Source organism: Panulirus ornatus, chromosome 34 (assembly GCF_036320965.1).
Source record: "Panulirus ornatus isolate Po-2019 chromosome 34, ASM3632096v1, whole genome shotgun sequence".
NCBI lineage: Eukaryota > Metazoa > Arthropoda > Malacostraca > Decapoda > Palinuridae > Panulirus > Panulirus ornatus.
Genome location: NC_092257.1, coordinates 2145211 through 2167290, shown reverse-complemented (window position 1 = coordinate 2167290; position 22080 = coordinate 2145211). Strand labels below are relative to the sequence as shown.

At 46.0% G+C, this 22080-nt stretch overlaps 2 protein-coding genes across 3 annotated transcripts; both read right to left on the bottom strand.

Annotated features, from left to right (window-relative positions):
- Nucleotides 1-2184: 2184 nt before the first annotated feature.
- LOC139759762 (fatty acid-binding protein-like) lies at nt 2185-6503 on the bottom strand. Of its 2 annotated transcripts, none has more exons than XM_071682207.1 (5): nt 6363-6503; nt 5784-5870; nt 4581-4753; nt 3632-3736; nt 2185-3005 (listed from the first exon to the last, which is right to left on the bottom strand). In XM_071682207.1, exons 2-5 carry the CDS (start codon nt 5851-5853, stop codon nt 2946-2948), a joined length of 408 nt encoding a protein of 135 aa, XP_071538308.1. In that variant the 5' UTR covers nt 5854-5870; nt 6363-6503; the 3' UTR covers nt 2185-2945. The 2 variants fall into 2 exon arrangements, with proteins under 2 accessions (XP_071538308.1, XP_071538309.1); XM_071682208.1 differs by lacking the exon at nt 6363-6503 and adding an exon at nt 6281-6304.
- A 3074-nt stretch (nt 6504-9577) lies between these two features.
- Nucleotides 9578-19350, bottom strand: LOC139759761 (uncharacterized). The gene is made up of 5 exons (XM_071682206.1): nt 19129-19350; nt 16716-16805; nt 13886-14003; nt 12691-12723; nt 9578-12037 (listed from the first exon to the last, which is right to left on the bottom strand). The coding sequence occupies exons 1-5, from the start codon at nt 19313-19315 to the stop codon at nt 11644-11646; spliced, it is 822 nt and encodes a 273-aa protein (XP_071538307.1). The 5' UTR covers nt 19316-19350; the 3' UTR covers nt 9578-11643.
- Between the last annotated feature and the right edge of the window lie 2730 nt (nt 19351-22080).

The following is a 22080-nucleotide window of genomic DNA, read 5'->3' as shown; positions in this document are numbered from 1 at the left end:
GCTAAGTGGCGTGTCGAGTGGTTTCCTGAGAGATTAATCCACTGAGGAACTGTCTTAATCCACTGGGACACTGGTGTTGAGTTCCCTATGATGGAGTTACAGCTTGGGGAGTGGCAAGGCCCCAAGGCGTAACTCGAGTCAGCTAGATCAAGGATGAGCTCATACATCTAGATGAATATTTTGGAACCTCTTGTATACATACGTGAGACTTTGATGTATAATTTATGTATGAGGATTTCAGGATCCATTCACATCTGGAACTTCTTGCTGGCCATTTCAAAGTGTGTAAAAAATGATGTTCACAAAATATAGAGTAATTCACCATTTACATCTTTGAGGCCTTTACTGTATCATATATACATATATAACTGTTGTTTGGGGTTAAGGGTGTTTACCAAACATTGTTAATACAGGAAAATGTTCTCTATTTACTGGACATGGAAGAGGCATTTGCAGTTGGCTCTTTTTCATGGCAAATGCCAGTCATGAACACACTGGTCAAAACGAATATGAAAATAAAAGACTCATCTTCAGGTGTGTGGTATGAGTCAGGTGTGTGTAATGAGGCAGGTGTGGGTAATGAGTCAGGTGTGTGTAATGAGGCAGGTGTGCGTAATGAATCAGGTGTGTGTAATGAGGCAGGTGTGGGTAATGAGTCAGGTGTGTGTAATGAGGCAGGTGTGCGTAATGAATCAGGTGTGTGTAATTAGGCAGGTGTGGGTAATGAGTCAGGTGTGTGTAATCAGTGTCAGGTGTGTGTAATCAACTCCAAGTGTGTGTGATAAACGTCATATGTGTGTATACAACGTCAGGTGTGTGTCCTCAGCGTCAGGTGTGTGAAAATACAGGAATCTGGGTAAAGACAACCAGATTCAAAGTTTGAATTAATTTACACTGGAAAAGGGAAATATAATCCACCTGACACTCCATCATTGCCAATTTATATATATATACACACAGACATACTGGGAATATAGCGGGAAACAAGGTTTAGATAAAGCCTGTGTTTATGATCGATAAGATATCTACGTGTGGCAAGGTGGTGTGGCGATCACGACGTGCCTGGAGGACGGAATGATGATAATGTGTTGAGTTAATGATACGAAATGCGACCGAGAACGATGAGAGAGAGAGAGAGAGAGAGAGAGAGAGAGAGAGAGAGAGAGAGAGAGACTATTTGCGCTTACTAAATAGTAACAAAACCAGCAGTGATGATGATGATGAAGATGATGATGATAATGATGATGATGATGGTGATGATGATGATGATGATGATGATGATAAAGGATAACCGTAATCATCATTAACGAGTCATGTTAACAACAGGTGACGTTCATTTGTTATGTGAGCTGTGGCTGACCCAAGCCAGAGTGTGTGATGCAGGTCCCCGTATTGTCGGGTGTCGGGTGTCGTATCCTCACCCCACACCCCCATCTCCGTCACCCAACGCCTCCCCCACACCCCCCACAATATCCTGTTTATTCCCCACATCCCCACACCCCCTCACCCTCCAGTAAGTTCCTGGTTTAGTTCTGTAACTTCTCCTTCTGCCCACGTCTGCCCCTCTTGTTCATCATCATTCTCCGTTTTCCTTATGTAATGTGCCATGCGCTGTGTCCTTCCTCATGATTACGCTCTGTGCCTCGCTAAACCTTCTGGTTACCGTCTGTGCCACGTCTTCCTCCTGGTTATGTCCCTCTATCTGAGCTATGCCCTTCAATGCCCTTCTTACTGGCTATGTCTTCACTTATCTATGTCCCTTCCCCCTCGCTGTGTCCCCTGATGGTGATGGCGATAGTGGTGGTGTTGGGGCTGGTGATAGTGCTGGAGATAGTGGTGGTGTTGGTGCTGGTGATAGTGGTGGAGATAGTGGTGGTGTTGGTGCTGGTGATAGTGGTGGGGGGTTATGACCAGGGTCGACCCTCTCCTCCTATACGCTACGTACGCTCGTGGCGTAGGGCCCCGTCTGCTGAGGGGGGGGAAGGGGGGTCCTCCTCGTCCTTATCGTTACATGGCAGTCTGCAGGAAGGCGGGAGGTCCTGCCACACACACCCTGCCTGGAGCTGGCGATTTAAGGTGGAGTTCGAAGAGTGCAGGTGGGCCTCCCTCCTAAAGACACACACCTCAGGGCCCCCTGAAGGCTAGGGTCAGCCCTGGATAATGGTGATAATGAGACGAGCAGAAGAACATGTCATTCTTTATTTAACATATGAGCTCAAGACTGCCGTAATTACTTGAAATAATTGATGAATTTCTCCCAAACATCTTATGACCTAGATCCATCAACAAACATTATGTTAACATCTTTCTCGATCTATCATAAACTTTTTAAACTTTTTCTTGTGTCTTGTGAGGATAATAAATTCCATACTCATTCATCTACTGATCAAAGCTCAAGAAATGATCATAATTAGTTTGATTCACAAACTCACACTATTAATATGAGTAATTAGATACACATTGATAATTTTTCATCCTAATGATAACACTAGTTCTACCCTACACTGTTCACTGTCTTCATCCTACACTTTTCACTGCTCTAACTTCATCACTGAAGTAATATCTTGTATTGTTTTACATCAAGTTCAGTATATTAAAGATAATAATCAAAGATATTTGATGACGTGTGACAGTAACACTGTAATGTGACGGCATCAGCAATGGCTTCTAAAGTAACGTCGTGACATAAGTAGTGAGAAATCGTTGTTGGTGAAGTCATATAAGTGATGTTAAGTTGAAAAGTAGGAGCTTCTGCAGATGACGTCACGGCAGCTTCACTACAGTCCCTGTACATGACGTCACGGCAGGGAGGTTTACCCCAGTGACGTCACGGGAGCCCACACACACATTACGGGAGTCACACGCGTCACGGGAGCCCCACACATGTCACGGGAGCCCCACACATGTCACGGGAGCCCCACACATGTCACGAGAGTCACGTACACTTACGCCGTTCTCTTGAATGTCCTGGTACACTTCGTGCCAGAATCCTTGTGAGTAAGTTCCTGTGAGAAGAGAGAAACGGATCATAACAGCATGACTCATAATTCTGAACCATCATTGATTATAGCCACGTAATCTGTCTGTTGCACGTCATCATTGATATCTTCTCAAACTGCTAATGATCGTGTTTGTATGGTGAGTAGGGGAGAGGAGTGAGGACGGAAGGAGGAGTGAGGAGGAAAGGAGGAGTGAGGAGGGGAGAAGGAGTGAGGAGGGGAGGAGAAGTGAGGAGGGAAGGAGGAGTGAGGAGAGAAGGAGGAGCTAGTAGGGAAGGAGGAATGAGGAGGGAAGGAGAAGTGAGGAGGGTAAGGAGGAGTGAGGAGGGAAGGAGGAATGAGGAAGGAAGGAGGAGTGAGGAGGGAAGGAGGAGTGAGGAGGGAAGGAGGAGTGAGGAGAGGAAGAGGAGTGAGGAGGGAAGAGGAGTGAGGAGGGGAAGAGGAGTGAGGAGGGGAAGGAGGAGTGAGGAGGGAAGGAGGCGTGAGGAGGGAAGGTTATTATGAAACATAATGACTAGAATCATGGGGTCTGCCCACTTAAGCCTACCTTACATACATATCTACCCACATTACCTCTACCCTGACAACAGTGTCTGTACCCTACCAACAACAGGTCCAGCAGGCAACAGTACCTGTATCATGCCGTGGTCGGTGAACTGCCTGACAATCTCCAGGGCCGTGTCGTGCCCCTCCACCGTGTACTGCATCAGCTTGTCTTCCTCCAGTGTAAACGTCGCCTGGAGACGTGATAGGAAGGTAAACGTAAGAAAACATACGAGTAATAGACGAATGAAAAAGAAGAAGGCAGCCACTGTCTACATTTAGGGAGACGGGGTTCGATTTTGAGGTGGCTGCTTGCGACATGTTGGCTCCACCCGCCGTTCAGCAGTGCCGTGGGGGTCGTCAGCAGTGCCGTGGGGGTCGTTAGCAGTGCCATGGGGGTCGTCAGCAGTGCCGTGGGTGTATCAGTCACGTAGGCCATTCTGGATGACATTAAACCCCCGATACGAGTGTTCGAAAATTGACCTGTTTGTAATCCAGATATGATACCGTAGATGGATAATCTTGTGCCACTCGGGGTATCTTATCAGGATTATGTAAATTACATTTGTTTATGGTACGGTTAACAGTTTCATCGCAGTAGTACGAATGTAGCATTTGGCTGACGGAATGAAAATAAAGCTTTTGGGGGTTTAGCTGTGATGAACCTTCCCACCGAATGTATGTTTTCCTGTGTCTTTTCCAGTAAATCCTTAACTTCGCTGTGTCCTTCCGGTATCATCACTTTGATGGAATGAGATTCCTTCTCCGAGTTAATAAAAGTATCTATCTACATTCATATACATCTATGTATCAAATCTATCTATTCAGTATAGTTACTGTTAATAATTTTCTCTGATAATCTTAAGTGAACATGAGCATGGATAAAATCAAGGGTAAACTACATCAAATATACTTTTTTTTTTTCTGTACTTCACCCTCTTCTACATCGGGACTACAGATGTGTTGATATCTAATGACAGACGAGAAGTGATGAAAAGCGATATGAAATGATAAGAGAAGATACAGGAACCTACTGACCTTAAAATTGCTGCCGTCAGCAGCCACCAACTCCTTTTCCTCTCCGAGTTTGAAGTTCCAAGTGACAGTCCGTCTGGTGGAGTGGGTGACCATGGTCCAGTTGTCGCCTTCAACCTTCACTTCAACACTAGGCTTCGACATCAGAGCCATCTTTCTCTTCACCTTATTTACATCTGAAGAGAGTACAACACAAACAAATAATATTCTATCTCAAAAAAAAAAAATAATTGGATATCTTGAATCTATAAGTGTAATTTTAACATGATGATCTACGATGGGATAATTAAGGCAATATCTAGTCGTAAATAATTAATTACTTCACTGTTTTACGGTGATGATAAACTACCAGAGGATACATAAGTAAAACATCTATAAAACATCTGGACCTTACATGTAATTGATCTATTACTGGTTTGTATCCAGTAATCATCATTATCTCAACTCACACAGCTGCTATTTCAGTCTGTGGTCAAACCAATGGATAACTGATCATATCATAATTTTTTTTTGTTTCACATATGAACCTTGGAAGCAAGTAACCAGCTCCAGGCCGTCTGTCAGACTGGTAACTGTTAGAATGATGTCGTCTGTTAATTTGGTGTTGTCTGTTAATGTTGTCTGTTAGATTAACGTCTTGTATTACATTTAAGTCATCGCTTAGTTAATGATGGCTGTTAGATTCATGGCGTTGGTTAGATCAACATAGTCTGTTGAAATAACATTGTCTGTTAGAATGATGTCGCCTGTTAGGTTAGCGTCGTCTGTTACCTTACTGTTGTCTCCTGTTACTTCCACCTCCTTTGTCATTTAGATCGTCTGTTGGGGGTGATGTGGTGTGCTGGTGTGAGGGTGTATGTTGGGGTGACGTGGTGTGTTGGTGTGGGGGTGTATGTTGGGGGTGACGTGGTGTGTTGGTGTAGGGGTGTATGTTGGGGGTGACGTGGTGTGCTGGTGTAGGGGGTGTATGTTGGGGGTGACGTGGTGTGTTGGTGTGGGGGTGTATGTTGGGGTGACGTGGTGTGCTGGTGTAGGGGTGTATGTTGGGAGTGACGTGGTGTGCTGGTGTGGAGGTGTATGTTGGGGGTGCCGTAGTGTGTTGGTGTGGGGGTGACGTGGTGTGTTGGTGTGTGGGGGTGACGTGGTGTTCCAGGCCATGGTCTGGCGTTCCAGGCTCCGGTCTGGTGTTCCAGGCGCTGGACTCACCCATCTTGGCCAGCAGTTCCTCGAGGTTCTCATTCTTCTCCAGTTTGTACGAGCCGTCGAACTGGACCATCCTGGCGGCTTCCGACTCTGGAAGCAGAGAAGGCAACCGTTAGTACACCTTTGAATACGTCGTCGGGAAGCGGGCCACCTCGGGCCATTTATTCATAATGTGTGACTTTTAGTGGGTCAGGACCATTAGAACACACACACACACACACACACACACACACACACACACACACACACACACACGCTTCTCGTTGTCACACTGGAATACAAACTAGACTGGAAGGAACACATCCACACACACATTCTCCATCGACTCAGACACTTCCTCGCAACTGGACGCCAAAACATCGTCACAACTTTCATCTATTCAAACCCATATGTACGTTCCTCCCTCGTCCGCCTGGTCTCTGTCTACTTCACAGGCCACCATCAACTACCCACTCACTCTCACTACTTTAAAGGAAACTAGTAACACTATTTCTACTGACCACCAGCCTTGTGGAGAAACAACTGGACAGACGAATATATCTCTGTATTACCCTCTGGCGAACCACTTTATGGACTACGTACCTTCTGACGATCAACTATGCGGACGAACAACTGCAACAGTCGTGGCTACGGCTCTCTGGCTAACACACGAGTGAGCCTCCAGGATCGTTGGCAGGGGAAACAATAGAGGATCGATAACACCAGCAATGAATGATAACACCGATAAGAGGTACACCAGGGAACAGGGGAGGTGGATGGTGTAATCTGTAGTCAGGTGGAAGCTGGTTTGTGTTCATGATATCAGTGTGTCATGATGATAATGATGATGAAAGGGTTCACTTGATGTGGCGGAATCGCGTTGTGGGTTTAACCTTCTGGTTGTGGTCACCTCTTATCTACTCTCTCTCTCTCTCTCTCTCTCTCTCTCTCTCTCTCTCTCTCTCTCTCTCTCTCTCTCTCTCTCTCTCTCTCTCTCGTAATTGCCAGTTGGTACTGTACGAAGGAGTTTCATACTCTTAGAGCCCCATCTATCTGTGTCTGTCTGTCTACCTATCTATCTGAGGCACTTCGGGAGCAAGTATAAGTACAAAGCTTGGCTCGTGCACCAAATACAAGAACATTCTCGCTCAGCTAGATACACGGGTTCGAATCCTCGATCGGTTGAACAGGACTGCATCTGGCATGCGGCTGGCAAGAAGCGATCGAATCCTTTAAAGATGAGAAGAAGAACTGAGCTTGTAGACCACTGGAGAGGATGACGCCCGGGAAAGACGACACACATCAGCATTACGAGTGATGTCCCACATGAGGCCAAATGTCCCGACGAAAAAGATGATAGTTGTGGGATCAAATTCCTCTCATGAAGACCTTGGTAAATTTTCCATATAGATTGATTGATGTATGAGGAAATAAATCATCTCTACATTGTCGAACTGGACAGTCAAGCTCATTGGTGCCTGGCCCTACATGTATTTAAAAAAAAAGGGCTTAAGAAATAGAGAAGTTAGAAGAGACGAGGAAAAGTAATCTAAGAGTTTTCAAAGACGTGGTTTCTGTGATATTCTGGAGGCTATGTTTATCGATTCCATTGCTATCCAGCGGCATATATACCTACACGACACACCAGGATGGATAAGGAAAAGGGAAATAATGATAATGATACGATAATGATGGATTGGAAATATTTTTGAGTTCTCCTTGTGGAAGACAGAGGGGTCCAGGCTACGTGAGACCCCGTCTGTTGCAAACCAGGTCATGACCTGACCATTCTAAGGTCATCACACGTAATGAGAGGAATTCTGTATGTTATGTTCTGAACGAAGATTCTGTACAACGCACGATACAAAATACAGTACAACCGACCCCATGAACTTATTTATTTTTTTTGGCATGGATGACCGTGATTAGCATAGTGTGATGTGTGACGTATCTCAGAGATGACGAATACACACACACACACACACACACACACACACACACACGGGACAATGTAATCTGCGGTAGGTTCCCCCCCCCCCACTCCCTCCACCTGCTCCCTGTGCAACCCTGTGGTACGCCAGCGGTACCAACTGGTGCTGGGGAACACGAGGTGATACCAAGGGCTATGACAAGTTCTCTCTCTCTCTCTCTCTCTCTCTCTCTCTCTCTCTCTCTCTCTCTCTCTCTCTCTCTCTCTCTCTCTCTCTCTCTCTCTCTCTCTCTCATCCTGCACCTTGTCTGCCTCCATGTGCAAACTGATAAGTAAATCACTATATGTACTTATATGTGTATATGTGTATGTGTATATTTCAAATCGTCTATGTCATAACGGGTTTATGATGACCATCATTATGTGAGGAGGGAGTTCTACACTCGCAGGACCCCATCACGACCCCATCACGACCCCATCACAACCCCATCACGACCCCATCACGACCCCATCACAACCCCATCACGACCCCATCACGACCCCATCACAACCCCATCACGACCCCATCACGACCCCATCACAACCCCATCACGACCCCATCACAACCCCATCACGACCCCATCACGACCCCATCACAACCCCATCACAACCCCATCACAACCCCATCACGACCCCATCACAACCCCATCACGACCCCATCACGACCCCATCACAACCCCATCACGACCCCATCACGACCCCATCACGACCCCATCACGACCCCATCACGACCCCATCACTCGTACATTCTCTACTATCAGGCAAGTTTTTAAAGTATTCAATGCTATTTACATTCACAATGCCAACATTTAGTATATTCCCTTAATCCACAGATCTTATACTATAAAAGTGATTTATATATCTTTTTATATAACTTGTTCATGACTTAATTTCGGGTCGTGTTCTCTGGTTGTTCTTATATTTGTATCTATTGAAATACTTTTCACTGTTGACAGTATGAGAGACAATATGAGACAGGTTAAGAAAATTGAAGGTTTTCATCAAGTCACCCCTTGCTCTTCAGTCTTCCATGTGGATACATGCAAGACTTCCACCCTCTCCTCCCTGTAACTCATCTCTCTTAATTCTTATACCATCTCTCTGTCATCCTCCTCTGGACCTTCTCTATGAAATCTTTGAGTTTCTTTAAATGTTGTGACCAAACCAGAGAAGCATTATTGTGGTTTGGGTCATCAGTAGGAGATGTGCAGCTTGCTGAATATATCTTGATCCATATGTTCCAATGTTACTCTAATATACGCAGGTAGACAGTGTGCCTCCTTACCGTATTCCTGTGGTGAGACTTACGAATGGTTAGGAACTACGTCAACGCTCAAGCCGCTTTCATCAACGCTCAAGCCGCTTTCATACACAGATTCCTGCAGCTTATTTCCTGTCAGATGACACTAATACTAAGGATCTCTTTCACTGTGCTACATCCTTGTTTACTAGGACTGAAATTCATCATCCATGTCTCAGTGTCTCTTTCTAAGTCTCTTACAGGCCACTTGTCAGAGACAACAGTTTGAATTCCTAGTCTCTTGTCTTACAGAAGAGTAAGTCTTGTGTGTATGTGTGTGTGTGTGTGTGTGTGTGTGTGTGTGCGCGCGCGCGATGACATGAGCCAATCAAAACTTCCCTTCGTTTTACCTCGACATTAAACTTCTCTGTGATTGGTGTCCTTCCTTGATCATCCTTTGAGGCACAAGTTAACCATGTAATGTTAGATTTCAGCCCAACACATGAAGACAAAGTTTCTGTATTGTACATTGTCATAAATCTAGAACAGCATCTGTATCTCTGAGGTGTGAGAACCAGAGAAAAGGGGGTTGTGACAGCAGACGACATGTTTATATTTAATGTTTTATTGCACATTTGATATGGTAACATTATTAATCATTCTAGAACAGAGCGAATGATTGAAATGATGAGATGCTTTTATCAAGTCGACAATGTCCAATGAAGGATGTATTTATGATGACGTACACAGGTGTGACGGAAGGGCAGTCTTAAAAAAAACATTTTCAGTATGTTCCAAACACAAATGGTCATTTAAAATCATGAAATCTATCAATGCCCAGAGAGATGTTGGACATTTAAATGTTTACGAAGAATGTTTCTTGATGTTACGGCATGGTAAGAGATATTATCTTGAGACGTTGTATTATGACAAAAGTAGTAAACTACTAAAATATAAAAGTACAAAAATAATCATCAAATGAATTTCTCTTTAGTAAAAGAGAAGGGGGGAATGGGGTCGTAGACCCCCCTCCACCACCATAAATGCCCTGAATCACTCATATATATATATATATATATATATATATATATATATATATATATATATATATATATATATATATATATATATATGGAGCTGAACTATATCCCTTTCATATTAGCACTAGTTTCCGCAAACTGTTTGTAGACAAACTGTAGCAAGACTTACAATTATTGGTAAACTGTCAACCACTTGGCAACTGAACCAGTCACAAACACTCAGGACTGTCCCTAGCCTCTGAGTATGACTGGATGAAGTGGAAACTTTGACTGGAAGGAGAGCTTCCTGCGAGTGAACGACCACAACTACCACCACAGTTGTCCGCGATGAAGACTCACACTAGACCATTGGTAACATTGGAAGGGGGAGGCGGAGGAGGAGGTTGTGTTTCCCTGTATAACTTAGTGAGGAGGGGTACAGCACGGGTACAGCAGCAGAGGGAGACGACTTACAGTCTCCTGTCGGTATGTTACAGTCGACGGATGATTCAGTAACTGGGAGGAAGCAGTTTTGCTAACTGGTGGTAACGATGAACGAGCTCCACGTTTTCTGTGAATATCTTCCATTTATCAACGTTGTTACTGTTGTATTGATATGGATCGCATGATTCAGATATCTCTCTCTCACTCCCTCAACACGGCAGTGATATAAAACCACTCACGCACAGTCAATTATTAGCATTTTTCATTTTAAAAAATGTCCATTAGATCTATAATTTTCATATCCAAATTTGTGTATACCTTTATTCGTGTATAACTTATTTTGTTACGAATTTTAGCTCCAATTTCAAGATCTTTAGAGGAGAGAGAAATCTTATAATATGTACTGTGTACGATACATGAGGATGTATGGCATATGCTGGGGGACATACGGTAATTTTGGCTTTTTATAAACACGTCAACTGGGATCAGCGTTTCATGGATCAGGGATCAATCGTTTCTTCCTAGTGTTTACGCTGAAGAGTAAAAGTAGGAAACAGATGAAGGAGTTTGAAAGATAAGGGCTGTGTACCAGGGGAACGAGAGGTGAGAATAACTTACAGGATGACGAAGGGTTGAGAGATAGAGAGAGAGAGAGAGAGAGAGAGAGAGAGAGAGAGAGAGAGAGAGAGAGAGAGAGAGAGAGAGTTAAATAAGGCCTTCAGAGCCACATAAAGTAGAGCGAGAATAATACAAATCTTAGTAATAAATTATGGAGGGTGTGAGTAAGGTAGTGAGTGGTGAGGACTTCCTCCCTCAGTTGTCAGCCAAACACCATCAAGGATGGCCCGTGACCCTGACTCTAACAACCAGTTTTCTCTTTCTTAAGCATGTGTAACCTTCTGGCTACATGTCTCGCTAAGAACTTTGTCCATCGCGTTCCGGGCGCACGCGCTCACGGTATACCTCAAAGCCAGGCTCGTAGCGACCATGTTTATCATCCAGTATAGCAACGAGAGGGGTGTGTGTGGGGTGGGGGGGAAGGCCTCGCCCTACTACTAAAGCATTATAGAAAAATAAAATCTTTGAACACAAACAACTCGGCCTCGACACCAGGGAGGAGGAGGAGGAGGAGGAGGAGGGGTGGAAAACCACTGGCAAAGGGGGGTCGTCTCCCTCTAGCGCCCTCAGGCCAGGGAAACATCCAACAATGTCTTAATCGTCGCAATCAACTGTCGTGGTGCTGGGCGCTATGGTCGTGGTATCGGTGGTCGTGCTGGTGGGCGTCGCACTACTGATGGTGGTGGTAGTGGCGTCAGTAGCAGGGGTGGTGGTGGCGGAGACGGGCACAGGAACCAGTTTTCTCCTGGTGCGGGGTGAGGGTCCGTCTGTGCCGGCGTCGGGGGCGGGGGCGTCGGCGGCAGGGGCGGCGTCGGCAGAGGCGGCGTCGGCAGGGGCGGCGTCCTTCGAGTCCGCAAGACTACGCCTGAACCAGGCGGGCCTCCGTCTGCTGAACTGCCGGATGAGGTCCCTCTGCGTCTGTATCTCCGGCCGGGGCACGCGGGGCGGAGAGCGAATCATCGGCAGGATGCTGGCCACGCTCGTGTGCCTGGGGAAGTCGGGAGGACGCGAGACAACAAGACGAGGGTCAAGTGAGGTCGTGGTGTGTGAGAGAGAGAGAGAGAGAGAGAGAGAGAGAGAGAGAGAGAGAGTTGGGAGTGAGACTGGGTTAAGATCCTCAGAAATGAGAGGAAAAAGTAAGAAGGAAAGAGATGATTAAAAGGCAGACGTCGGGAAAGGAACGTAAGGAACGTAAGGAACATCGGGAGGGGAACGTAAGGTATTTCAAGAAGTAATGTGAAAGTTGAAGGTAAGAAATGGACGACACGAGTCTCATTAGTGAGGAAGAAGAGGAACACCAAAAAGAATGAGAAGAAAATGAGGAGGTAGAATTATGAGTGGAGTATGAGAGGGACTTGGAGAAGAAATCCGTACTATATATACGAGGCAGCAAGACCCTGGACAGTGAAGAACAAATGACAACTACACACAGGAACTGCATTAAAGACAAACAAAAAAATCTTCAAACCTCTTAAAAAGGTATTGGGCGAATTTAGTAAATACAAGAAGCTTATTAGCAAATGAATTTGTGTCATCATAATACTGTTTATATAAGAATGATTTCAAAGACATTTGAGTTTACCTTAGATAATTTGTGGCAACGTATGAGGAACTGTAATGACCAGGAAAGATATGACTCACCTGTGAGGTCTCCTGGATGGTTGGTTCCCTGACCTGTGGAGGGTTTGATGCGTTAGTGATGAGGGACCTGACTGATCCATGAGGGACCTGACTGATCCATGAGGGACCTGACTCATCCATGAGGGACCTGACTGGTCAATGAGGGACCTGACTCATCCATGAGGGACCTGACTGATCCATGAGGGACCTGACTCAAACATGAGGGACTTGACTCATCCATGAGGGACCTGACTCATCCATGAGGGACCTGACTGATCCACGAGGGACCTGACTGATCCATGAAGGACCTGACTGATCCATGAAGGACCTGACTGATCCATGAGGGACCTGACTGATCCATGAGGGACCTGACTCTCCACACGGATGCCTTTGACTGACCCTGAGGGGACCTATCTATTTACTGAAGGTCTTTGGTGACGTAAGGGAGACATATTGACCACAAAGGGACCTGAGAGGGACCTGACTGTCTACAGGGGACTTAAGTGGACATTCAGGTTTCCTAATAACTAGTAAAGAACCGACCTGATCACTTCCCTACATAGCCATTTAGGGACATGAGAGAACAATGGAGGAAGACCCAACAGCCATTCGCCTACCTAGACCAGCCAGGGACCTGTTTGGTCTATGGAAGACCTGACCAGCTGTAGAGGACCTGTGAAAGACCTGCCTGGAATAGAGCTGACGAAGGAAGTCCCTGAATACCCCACTGAAGAAGGAAGGAAGTCCCTAACTACCCCACTGACGAAGGAAGGAAGTCCCTAACTACCCCACTGACGAAGGTAGGAAGCCCCTAACTACTCCCACTGACGAAGGTAAGAAGCCCCTAACTACTCCCACTGGAACTGACGAAGAGAGGAAGCCCCTAACTACCCCACTGACGAAGGTAGGAAGCCCCTAACTAGCCCCACTGGAACAGACGAAGAGAGGAAGCCCCTAACTACCCCCACTGGAACTGACGAAGAGAGGAACCCCCTAACTACCCCACTGACGAAGGTAGGAAGCCACTAACTACCCCCACTGGAACTGACGAAGAGAGGAAGCCCCTAACTACCCCACTGACGAAGGTAGGAAGCCCCTAACTACCCCCACTGGAACTGACGAAGAGAGGAAGCCCCTAACTACCCCACTGACGAAGGTAGGAAGCCCCTAACTACCCTCCACTGGAACTGACGAAGGGGTGATGATCCAGACTCACCTATTGGGCCGTGTGCTTCGCGGGTAGTAAGGAGTTGGGTTAAAGATAGGACGGCAGCCTCCTGATTGGTCCTCCATGAACCCTTGTCGACATCCGGTCACACGAATAACGCTCGGGTCTGTAACGACACAACATGTCACACATGCGTCACAACATGGCACACATACGTCACAACATGGCACACATGCGTCACAACATGGCACACATACGTCACAACATGGCACACATGTGTCACAACATGGCACACATACGTCACAACATGGCACACATGTGTCACAACATGGCACACATCCGTCACAACATAGCACACATGTGTCACAACATGGCACACATGTGTCACAACATGGCACACATACGTCACAACATGGCACACATACGTCACAACATGGCACACATGTGTCACAACATGGCACACATACGTCACAACATGGCACACGTACGTCACAACATGGCACACATGCGTCACAACATGGCACACGTACGTCACAACATGGCACACATGCGTCACAACATGGCACACATGTGTCACAACATGGCACACATGCGTCACAACATGTTACATAATGTGATGTGGTGAAGCATAACATGAGCTGAGTGTTATGATACATGAAACGCTAAATGTAAGACGCCTCATCATGTCACAACATACTACAACATACTGATATATGTTATACTGATTATGACTATATAATATGTTACCACATATCAACATTTTATAAAGTGAAAACACAAAACAAGTCTCAACACAAAAGGTCCAATATATATCATACGAAATATAATCATACATCACAACTCAAATCTCACAACACAACACACTGCAAGACAAGTTCTTGCAACATGACTTAGAATGTTGCAACACAACACAAATCGTGACAAAACACTTGTAAACTCAACATGATATAAAGCACCAGTCCACAACACTACACGCCATACACGCAACACAAAACATCGTAACACAAGCATGCCACAAAGCACCACAGTGCAACACAATTCATCAGCAAACCTTGCAACTTGATAAACAACATCATAAAGCAACATGATACAGTAGAACGCAATTGATCAAACCAGTATACACGACAACATATTTAAGTCACAGTGTAACACGATTCGTCACTTGAGGACACACATAAGCACATCAACTCACAACATAAAGTAACGCAACATATAACATCACAACACAAAGCTTGGCAATACAATACATCATACTTTCTTAGTAAGTACGTCCATCCACCTCAACGGAGAACCACAAGTTCAGCCAACACAACAGAAGGCCACAGATCTGAAGCAACACAATGGACCACAAGCTCTACGCAAGACTGTAACTTAGAAACACAAGTGGACGTCGCAACATCTGTGTTTACCCAACACCTGTCCCTGGTCAGGGAAGAGAGTGAGGGAAGTACAGTGGTAGACGAGTCAACATCAGGTAAATCAGCTGGATGTAGAAAAAGAAAACGAAAGAAAGACGGTTTACAGAGTCCCTGGAGTGAGTGAGATATGTCGGGGGAGTGCGTGGCGAGGACCCGAGTGTGTTGACAGGTGCGTGGCGAGGACCCGAGTGTGTTGACAGATGCGTGGCGAGGACCCGAGTGTGTTGACAGGTGCGTGGCGAGGACCCGAGTGTGTTGACAGGTGCGTGGCGAGGACCCGAGTGTGTTGACAGGTGCGTGGCGAGGACCCGAGTATGTTGACAGGTGTGTGGCGAGGACCCGAGTGTGTTGACAGGTGCGTGGCGAGGACCCGAGTGTGTTGACAGATGCGTGGCGAGGACCCGAGTGTGTTGACAGGTGCGTGGCGAGGACCCGAGTGTGTTGACAGATGCGTGGCGAGGACCCGAGTGTGTTGACAGGTGCGTGGCATCAAGGTCTGTGGTCGACTGCTCTTACTTTGCCCGGGACGTGAAGGTAAGTCGGTTGGGGACATCTGGCGGACCAGAGCTACTGGCTCTTGTGCAAGACGAGACCCACTTCCTCCTCCTCCTCCTCCTCCTCCTCCTTCGTCTTCTTCCGGCTCTTTTCTCTTCCTCTCTCTCTCGCCACACCCAAGTGGCCTTAATAACCCTCCCTCACTCCAGAACCCCACTTCAGCCTCACCTCTTGAGTCACTTGGACAGCCGTATCTTAACTACATTTTGGTCACTCGGACGACTCAGGTTTCGACGTGGGCTTCGACAGGAGAGGCCAGTCCACCTCTTCGGTCCACATCTCACGAAGCGTCTCACATGGTCGCTCTCACGTTGCAATTATGCAGGAGGAAATCTGACTAGAATTCGAGTGGATGGTGAAGCCCTTCTTGCGTGTGGCCAGCTGTTCATAGCAACAGTCGGACGACCAGAGTTACGACTTCCAAGGTCAAGGGACGACGACACAGGTCCTGCCTGGTGCGACGGGGCGTTGGCCTAAAGGGGCGACGCGTCCCTGGGGACCAGTCTCCCGGGACGACTTATCAGCTCTCTCAGGCGAAGATGTGGTAACTATAGGAAGAAAACGTCGTTCGGGATGATGTGACACTCAGGGCGACGGGTTTCTAGGGACGACGACGGGTTTCTAGGGACGACGACGGGTCTCTAGGGACGACAACGAGTCTCTAGGGACGTGATGTTGTCGTTAAAACGACGCGTCAGTGTTGTGGCGACGACACGATCACCAGGGCGCTCGACGGACGTGGATGTAGCAGACATGTAGCCAAGGTGGAACAGCTGACCACAGATGACATACGTCATCACAACAGCTTTTAGGAAATCCAGGAAAGAGTATGATGGGAAAGGGTAGAACACACACACACACACACACACACACACACACACACACACTGGGTAGCAGTGACCCACCTCTGGTGGAGACTGGGGCAGCCATCTCGGCCATGATGACTGGTATGTAGTAGTTGACGAGGTCAGCGCTGGAACCTGGTCCGGACCCGCCTGAAAGAACGACTGCAGTACACGTAATTACCGACCATCTCACAACCCTCCTCCCACCCTCCTTCACCCCCCCCCCCCTTACTATATATATATATATATATATATATATATATATATATATATATATATATATATATATATATATATATATATATATATATTAGTCATTTCTGATATACATGACACTATTCAGGATCATAAAAACCTCCAGTTTGCCTGTAATTCATTATATCTACATCAGATTTCAAAAAAAAATTATATTTCTTTATTCGGAATATAACAAGATATAACTTAGCCTTCTTGTCTGTTTCTTATAAGTGATCCAAGACACCGGGGTTCGACCCCCTTGATCCGCTTTTATCGAGGCAGGAAAAGGTTTACCATCTTGACATTAACTTGGTTAACACAACGTGATGTGGTGGTGGTGAGGGTGGGGGGAAATGGGGAGGAGGAGGAGGTAAGTGGGGAGGAGGAGGAGGTAAGTGGGGAGGAGGAGGAGGAGGAGGAGGAAGAGGTAAGTGGGGAGGAGGAGGAGGAGGAGGAGGAAGAGGTAAGTGGGGAGGAGGAGGAGGAAGAGGTAAGCGGGGAGGAGGAGGAGGAGGGGGTAAGTTGAGAGGAGATATTGATGATGATATTCATGTGTTGTTCTCTGGGGAAGGGAGGTGGAGAAGGTCTAAGAGGTGACCTTGATTAAGATTCACTTGTTTAAAAAACCCACAAATCATATATCTTACATCGCAAGGTTCTTCTCTTGGTTCAGGGTTTAGTCTAATATCAAATATCGGTAATAAAACAAAGCAATATAAAAACCTGTTCTTGTGTGGAATTAAGATTCTTTCAGTGTTTATATTTGGTCAAAGTTCTACATGTTAATTGATGTTATTTACTGTTCATCTGATGAATAATCATAGGTCCTCTAATGTTGATATTAATCATGTTTCTGATCATACCAGAACCCCAGTTCTTTCAGTTGATATTAATCTATAGTTCTACATAGTACGAGTGAAAGTTAATCCACGGATCATGTGTTAAGATCAGATTCCTCCAATGTTAATGTTAATCTAGGTTTCTTACTTTAAACTCTCGCACCTTGTAAGGCTAATCCACGTTTCCTTCGCTGGAGACGGGGCGGTAAAGCAAAAGGTTTCATTATTTTTATCATCATTTTTTTTCTGATATTTTGAAGACATGGTTAGCTCTCATTGCAGTTCACAAGATGTTCTAGAAAATAGTTATAGATCAACGAGTCTTTTACGAGAAGAATTATGTCTGAGCAATGGAATTAGTTTTCTGGCTCTGTTCTGGATTTGTTCTATTTTTTTTTTTCCTCATCTCTGACACGGTCTGGTGACCACATATGGTCAGCTAGGGTTGTGAAGACTGTCGCTTATAATTCATTCTTCCTAGCTATGACATACAACACTGTTTTCTACGTTATATACTCCTAGGCAATGTTTTGTGTGGTCATCTAAGTTCTCGTTAATCTGGGGGATTAATTCTTTCTCATTTGAATCGTGGTCACAGTTTGAGACTTGACCAGCGAGTTGTGTGTGTCCAGCAGTGAAACGTCGGGGTCCCAGACCCGGGCCTTGTGGTACCCCACTGGTGGACGCTTCTCCGTTTCCTCCAGTGGCGGGAGGGTGGCATACTAACCAGGAGAGTTCGTCAAGGAGGCCGGGTTGAGACCTGACCACTTTTTTAAGGGCGTCTTGGCTCAGGGGCTTCGGGGGCTTCCTGTCTCCCTTCGTCTAGGGGGCGGGGCAAGGGTTGGGGAGGGGGGGGGTAGTTACGATTCAGGAGGGCTCGTAAGGGACTCCTGATTGATGGTAGTTGGTGGTTTGGTCAATCGTTCAGGGGTAGTTTAACTAGGGGTTATGATTGTTGTTGTTCGTGTTGTTAGAGATTGTTATCTCTTGTAGTTGTAGGACCTAAAGGGGTCGTCGTCGTGAGGAGAAAAGACCTGGGTTGTTAGATCAGTCGTTGTAGGGTGATCAGCGAGCGTGATGATTGTTAGCAGGAGGAGGGGGAGTTGTTAAGTCCTGGGTTGTTAAGTGGTTGTTGGATTGTCGAAATGGTCGTTGAACAGTAGTTGTGTGTGTTTGTGTGTGTGTGTGTGTGTGTGTGTGTGTGTGAGGGAGGTTAAGACTTAACCAGGATGAGAAAGACGTGGGGAGAAGACTGACGTGGGGAGAAGGCTGACGTGGGGAGAAGACTGACGTGGGGAGAAGACTGACGTGGGGAGAAGACTGACGTGGGGAGAAGGTGACGTGGGGAGAAGACTGACGTGGGGAGAAGACTGACGTGGGGAGAGGGACGAACTCACCTATGCTGGGCAGGGACGAGGTCCTGGGCGTCAACAGGAGCATCTCGAGGGCGTTGGCTCTGGTGGGCGTGTCGGCCTCTGGCGAGTCTGGGCGGGGCGCGCATGTGGCTGGCCACGCCCACAACGCCAACACCAACAGCTGCACCGCCGTCGCTCTCAGCCTCCAGCTGTGGCGGCCTCTCTCCATCTGTGGGGAGGGAAGGATGCGTAAGAACCAGCTGTGGGAGGGAAGGAGGCGTCAGAACCATCTGTGGGGAGGGAAGGAGGCGTCAGAACCATCTGTGGGGAGGGAAGGAGGCGTCAGAACCAGCTGTGGGGAGGGAAGGAGGCGTCAGTAATAAATAGACCTGAGGAAATATTGGAACTGTGGAGAAATCTTTTATTCTGATGACGACTAAAAGTGTTCAGAAAAAGGCAAGGCTACGGCGCCAGCAAGGTCGTTAACCTGGGAATATATACTTAAATATCACCCGACGTGACCGAGCTCATCATCAGCCTCGGTTAGTGGGCTGTGAACTTCAAAAAGGAGGATTTATGGCCAATTATCTGCTAGTAGACGTGAGTAATTTAAAAGGTTTTCGAACCTTCTCTTCGGAGCCTCTCCTCTCGTATAGCCTCCCAGACACGGTTGAGGCCTCGCCTTCTGCTGTGGGTCATTCCTCTCTCGTTTCATGATGGTCGGGAGCTAATCAAGAGGAAATGAATAAATAGAAGCCTTGCTGGCGTCAGCGGAGAGGCATTATGAGATAATATATATATATATATATATATATATATATGAGTCGAGCTGTTCGAACTCGTTCGGATACTACACTGAGGCTTCATGAACTCTAGTTTCTTGTTTTTGTTATACCTATAGTCTTAATTGAGGTGTTTATAATGTATAGTATCTTTGCCAACCATAGATGGAGGCTATTGGGCTACACAGGTAATTCAAGAGGTAAATTATACCATTTGTGATAATGGAATCTCGCGAAACATGTATAGCAATCTGTGAGGGGGCAGAACACCTTGTAAACATTGAACTGTCGGGTGATCGTTGCGTCTTGTGGTATAGATAAATAGATCATGAGCTCAGATGATAATCTGTTTTCTATATAAACTCAATGAAAGATATGAGACCTTGTGTTCATGATTGAGTTCACTGTGGCTGTGGCCACCTTGAACAGTCGTCAGCTGGGCCTTTACAAGGGGATATGACGTCACAAGGGGGGGTGGGGAATGGAATTCAACAGAGGTACGGCCCAGGAAGAAGAATGATCATACAAAAAAAACTCATTACCTTCTGGATTCATGGCAAAAAAAAAAAAAGATATAAGATGGTGATCCTCTAATGGCGGTCTGTAGGCGCCTGTCTGGCCTTAATGGCCAGGTAGACAGGTTTCTCTGGGATGATATGGTAAATGTTGAAGGTGTTACATAACTATGGACAGGGAAGGTATGAGCCAGGAGGAGGAGGAGGAGGGCGCCAATCTGTAGCAACAACATGAGTCTCTCAGACTGACCACTTATGTGAGACAACCATGGCTACTCACAGCTCTAGAGGAAGGCCTTCAAACCCAGTCCAAGACAGTTCAGAACACACAGAGACACTGCTAGACGTTCAAAGTGCCTGGCGTTCAGAAGGAGTTCAGGACTTCGATATAGTGTTGGATCCTGGTAAGCCATACTGCCCGCTGGAAGCCGAAAGTCGTTCCTCGTCATATATATATATATATATATATATATATATATATATATATATATATATATATATATATATATATATATATATATATATGACCAAACGCACATAAATTCGTAGAGTTAATCATGTGTATTGCCCTCAACAAAACATATGTAGCCGGTGCTGTATATGCGCACTTCGCTATATTTCTGAATATACTGTAGTATAACAGTATATCAAGGCTTCACAAATGTCTGATGTGGCAGTCGTGTTCTCAGATTCCCCCAGCCACATCCTCCTGCTAAATATATAGACGTATATGATATATATGTTTTGCCTTCAGTTGATAAAAGTATAAGTTCTCGTCAGAGAATATGAAAGACACAATATATATGTAAATGATACGTCAGTCATATAAGACGCATGATCTTAGGGTTGAATACTCCAAAACTGAGACAAAAATAACTGTGGTGAGTCTCGGTGAAGACTTGCAGGTTACCAAGCTCTGTGCTCCCTCACCAATCATCGCGGTGAACGAAGAGAAAGGAAGATACAACGCAAAGAAATAGAAAAGACATTTTGCTCGGGTGATTTAAAAGTTGTTTTGACTGTCATCCACGCCAGCAAGTGGGCCCTAGGCTGAGCCAAACCACAAAGCGTTCAGGAAAATGTTGAGGGAAAAGTTCCACAATAATCTGACCTTGGACTGTGAAGTGTACCATGATAGACGAACCCGTGAGGAGAAAGTTTACCATCACTTTGTGTAGAACTGCTGCTTTGTCTCGTGGTTCGAAGCGCTTCATGTGTTCATCTGAACGGGTTTAGGGTTCGTGAAGGAGTGAGTCACAAGTATTCGGGAGTAACACTGAAGTGTGTTGAGAAATTAAGTGATTTGTGTATAAAAGTAGTAGAAACCTAGACTCTAAAAACGTTCAAAAACAGATTACACAGATTTCCTGTTCGCGCTTCGGGAGAAATGAATATCTCTGAGTCGTGTGATGACTGTCTTACCCTGAGAATACGATCTCTATTTCAGATCACGTTTGACATGAGCCACTGTCTCGAGAGGATCCAATGCTTTTACTGCTTGTATGTTTCCCAGCGGGGGAGACGGCCTGTGTGGGAGGGGCTTTACTGCCGTTGACCTGGGTCAAAGGAAGGGAGAGAACAGTGAAGGAAAATAACATTGAACGCACGACTAACGAAGGATGTGTGTGTGTGGGAGAGAGCGAAGAGGAAGAACGTAGCGTAGATTTTAGCGACGTTAAGTAACATATGTTAGCGAG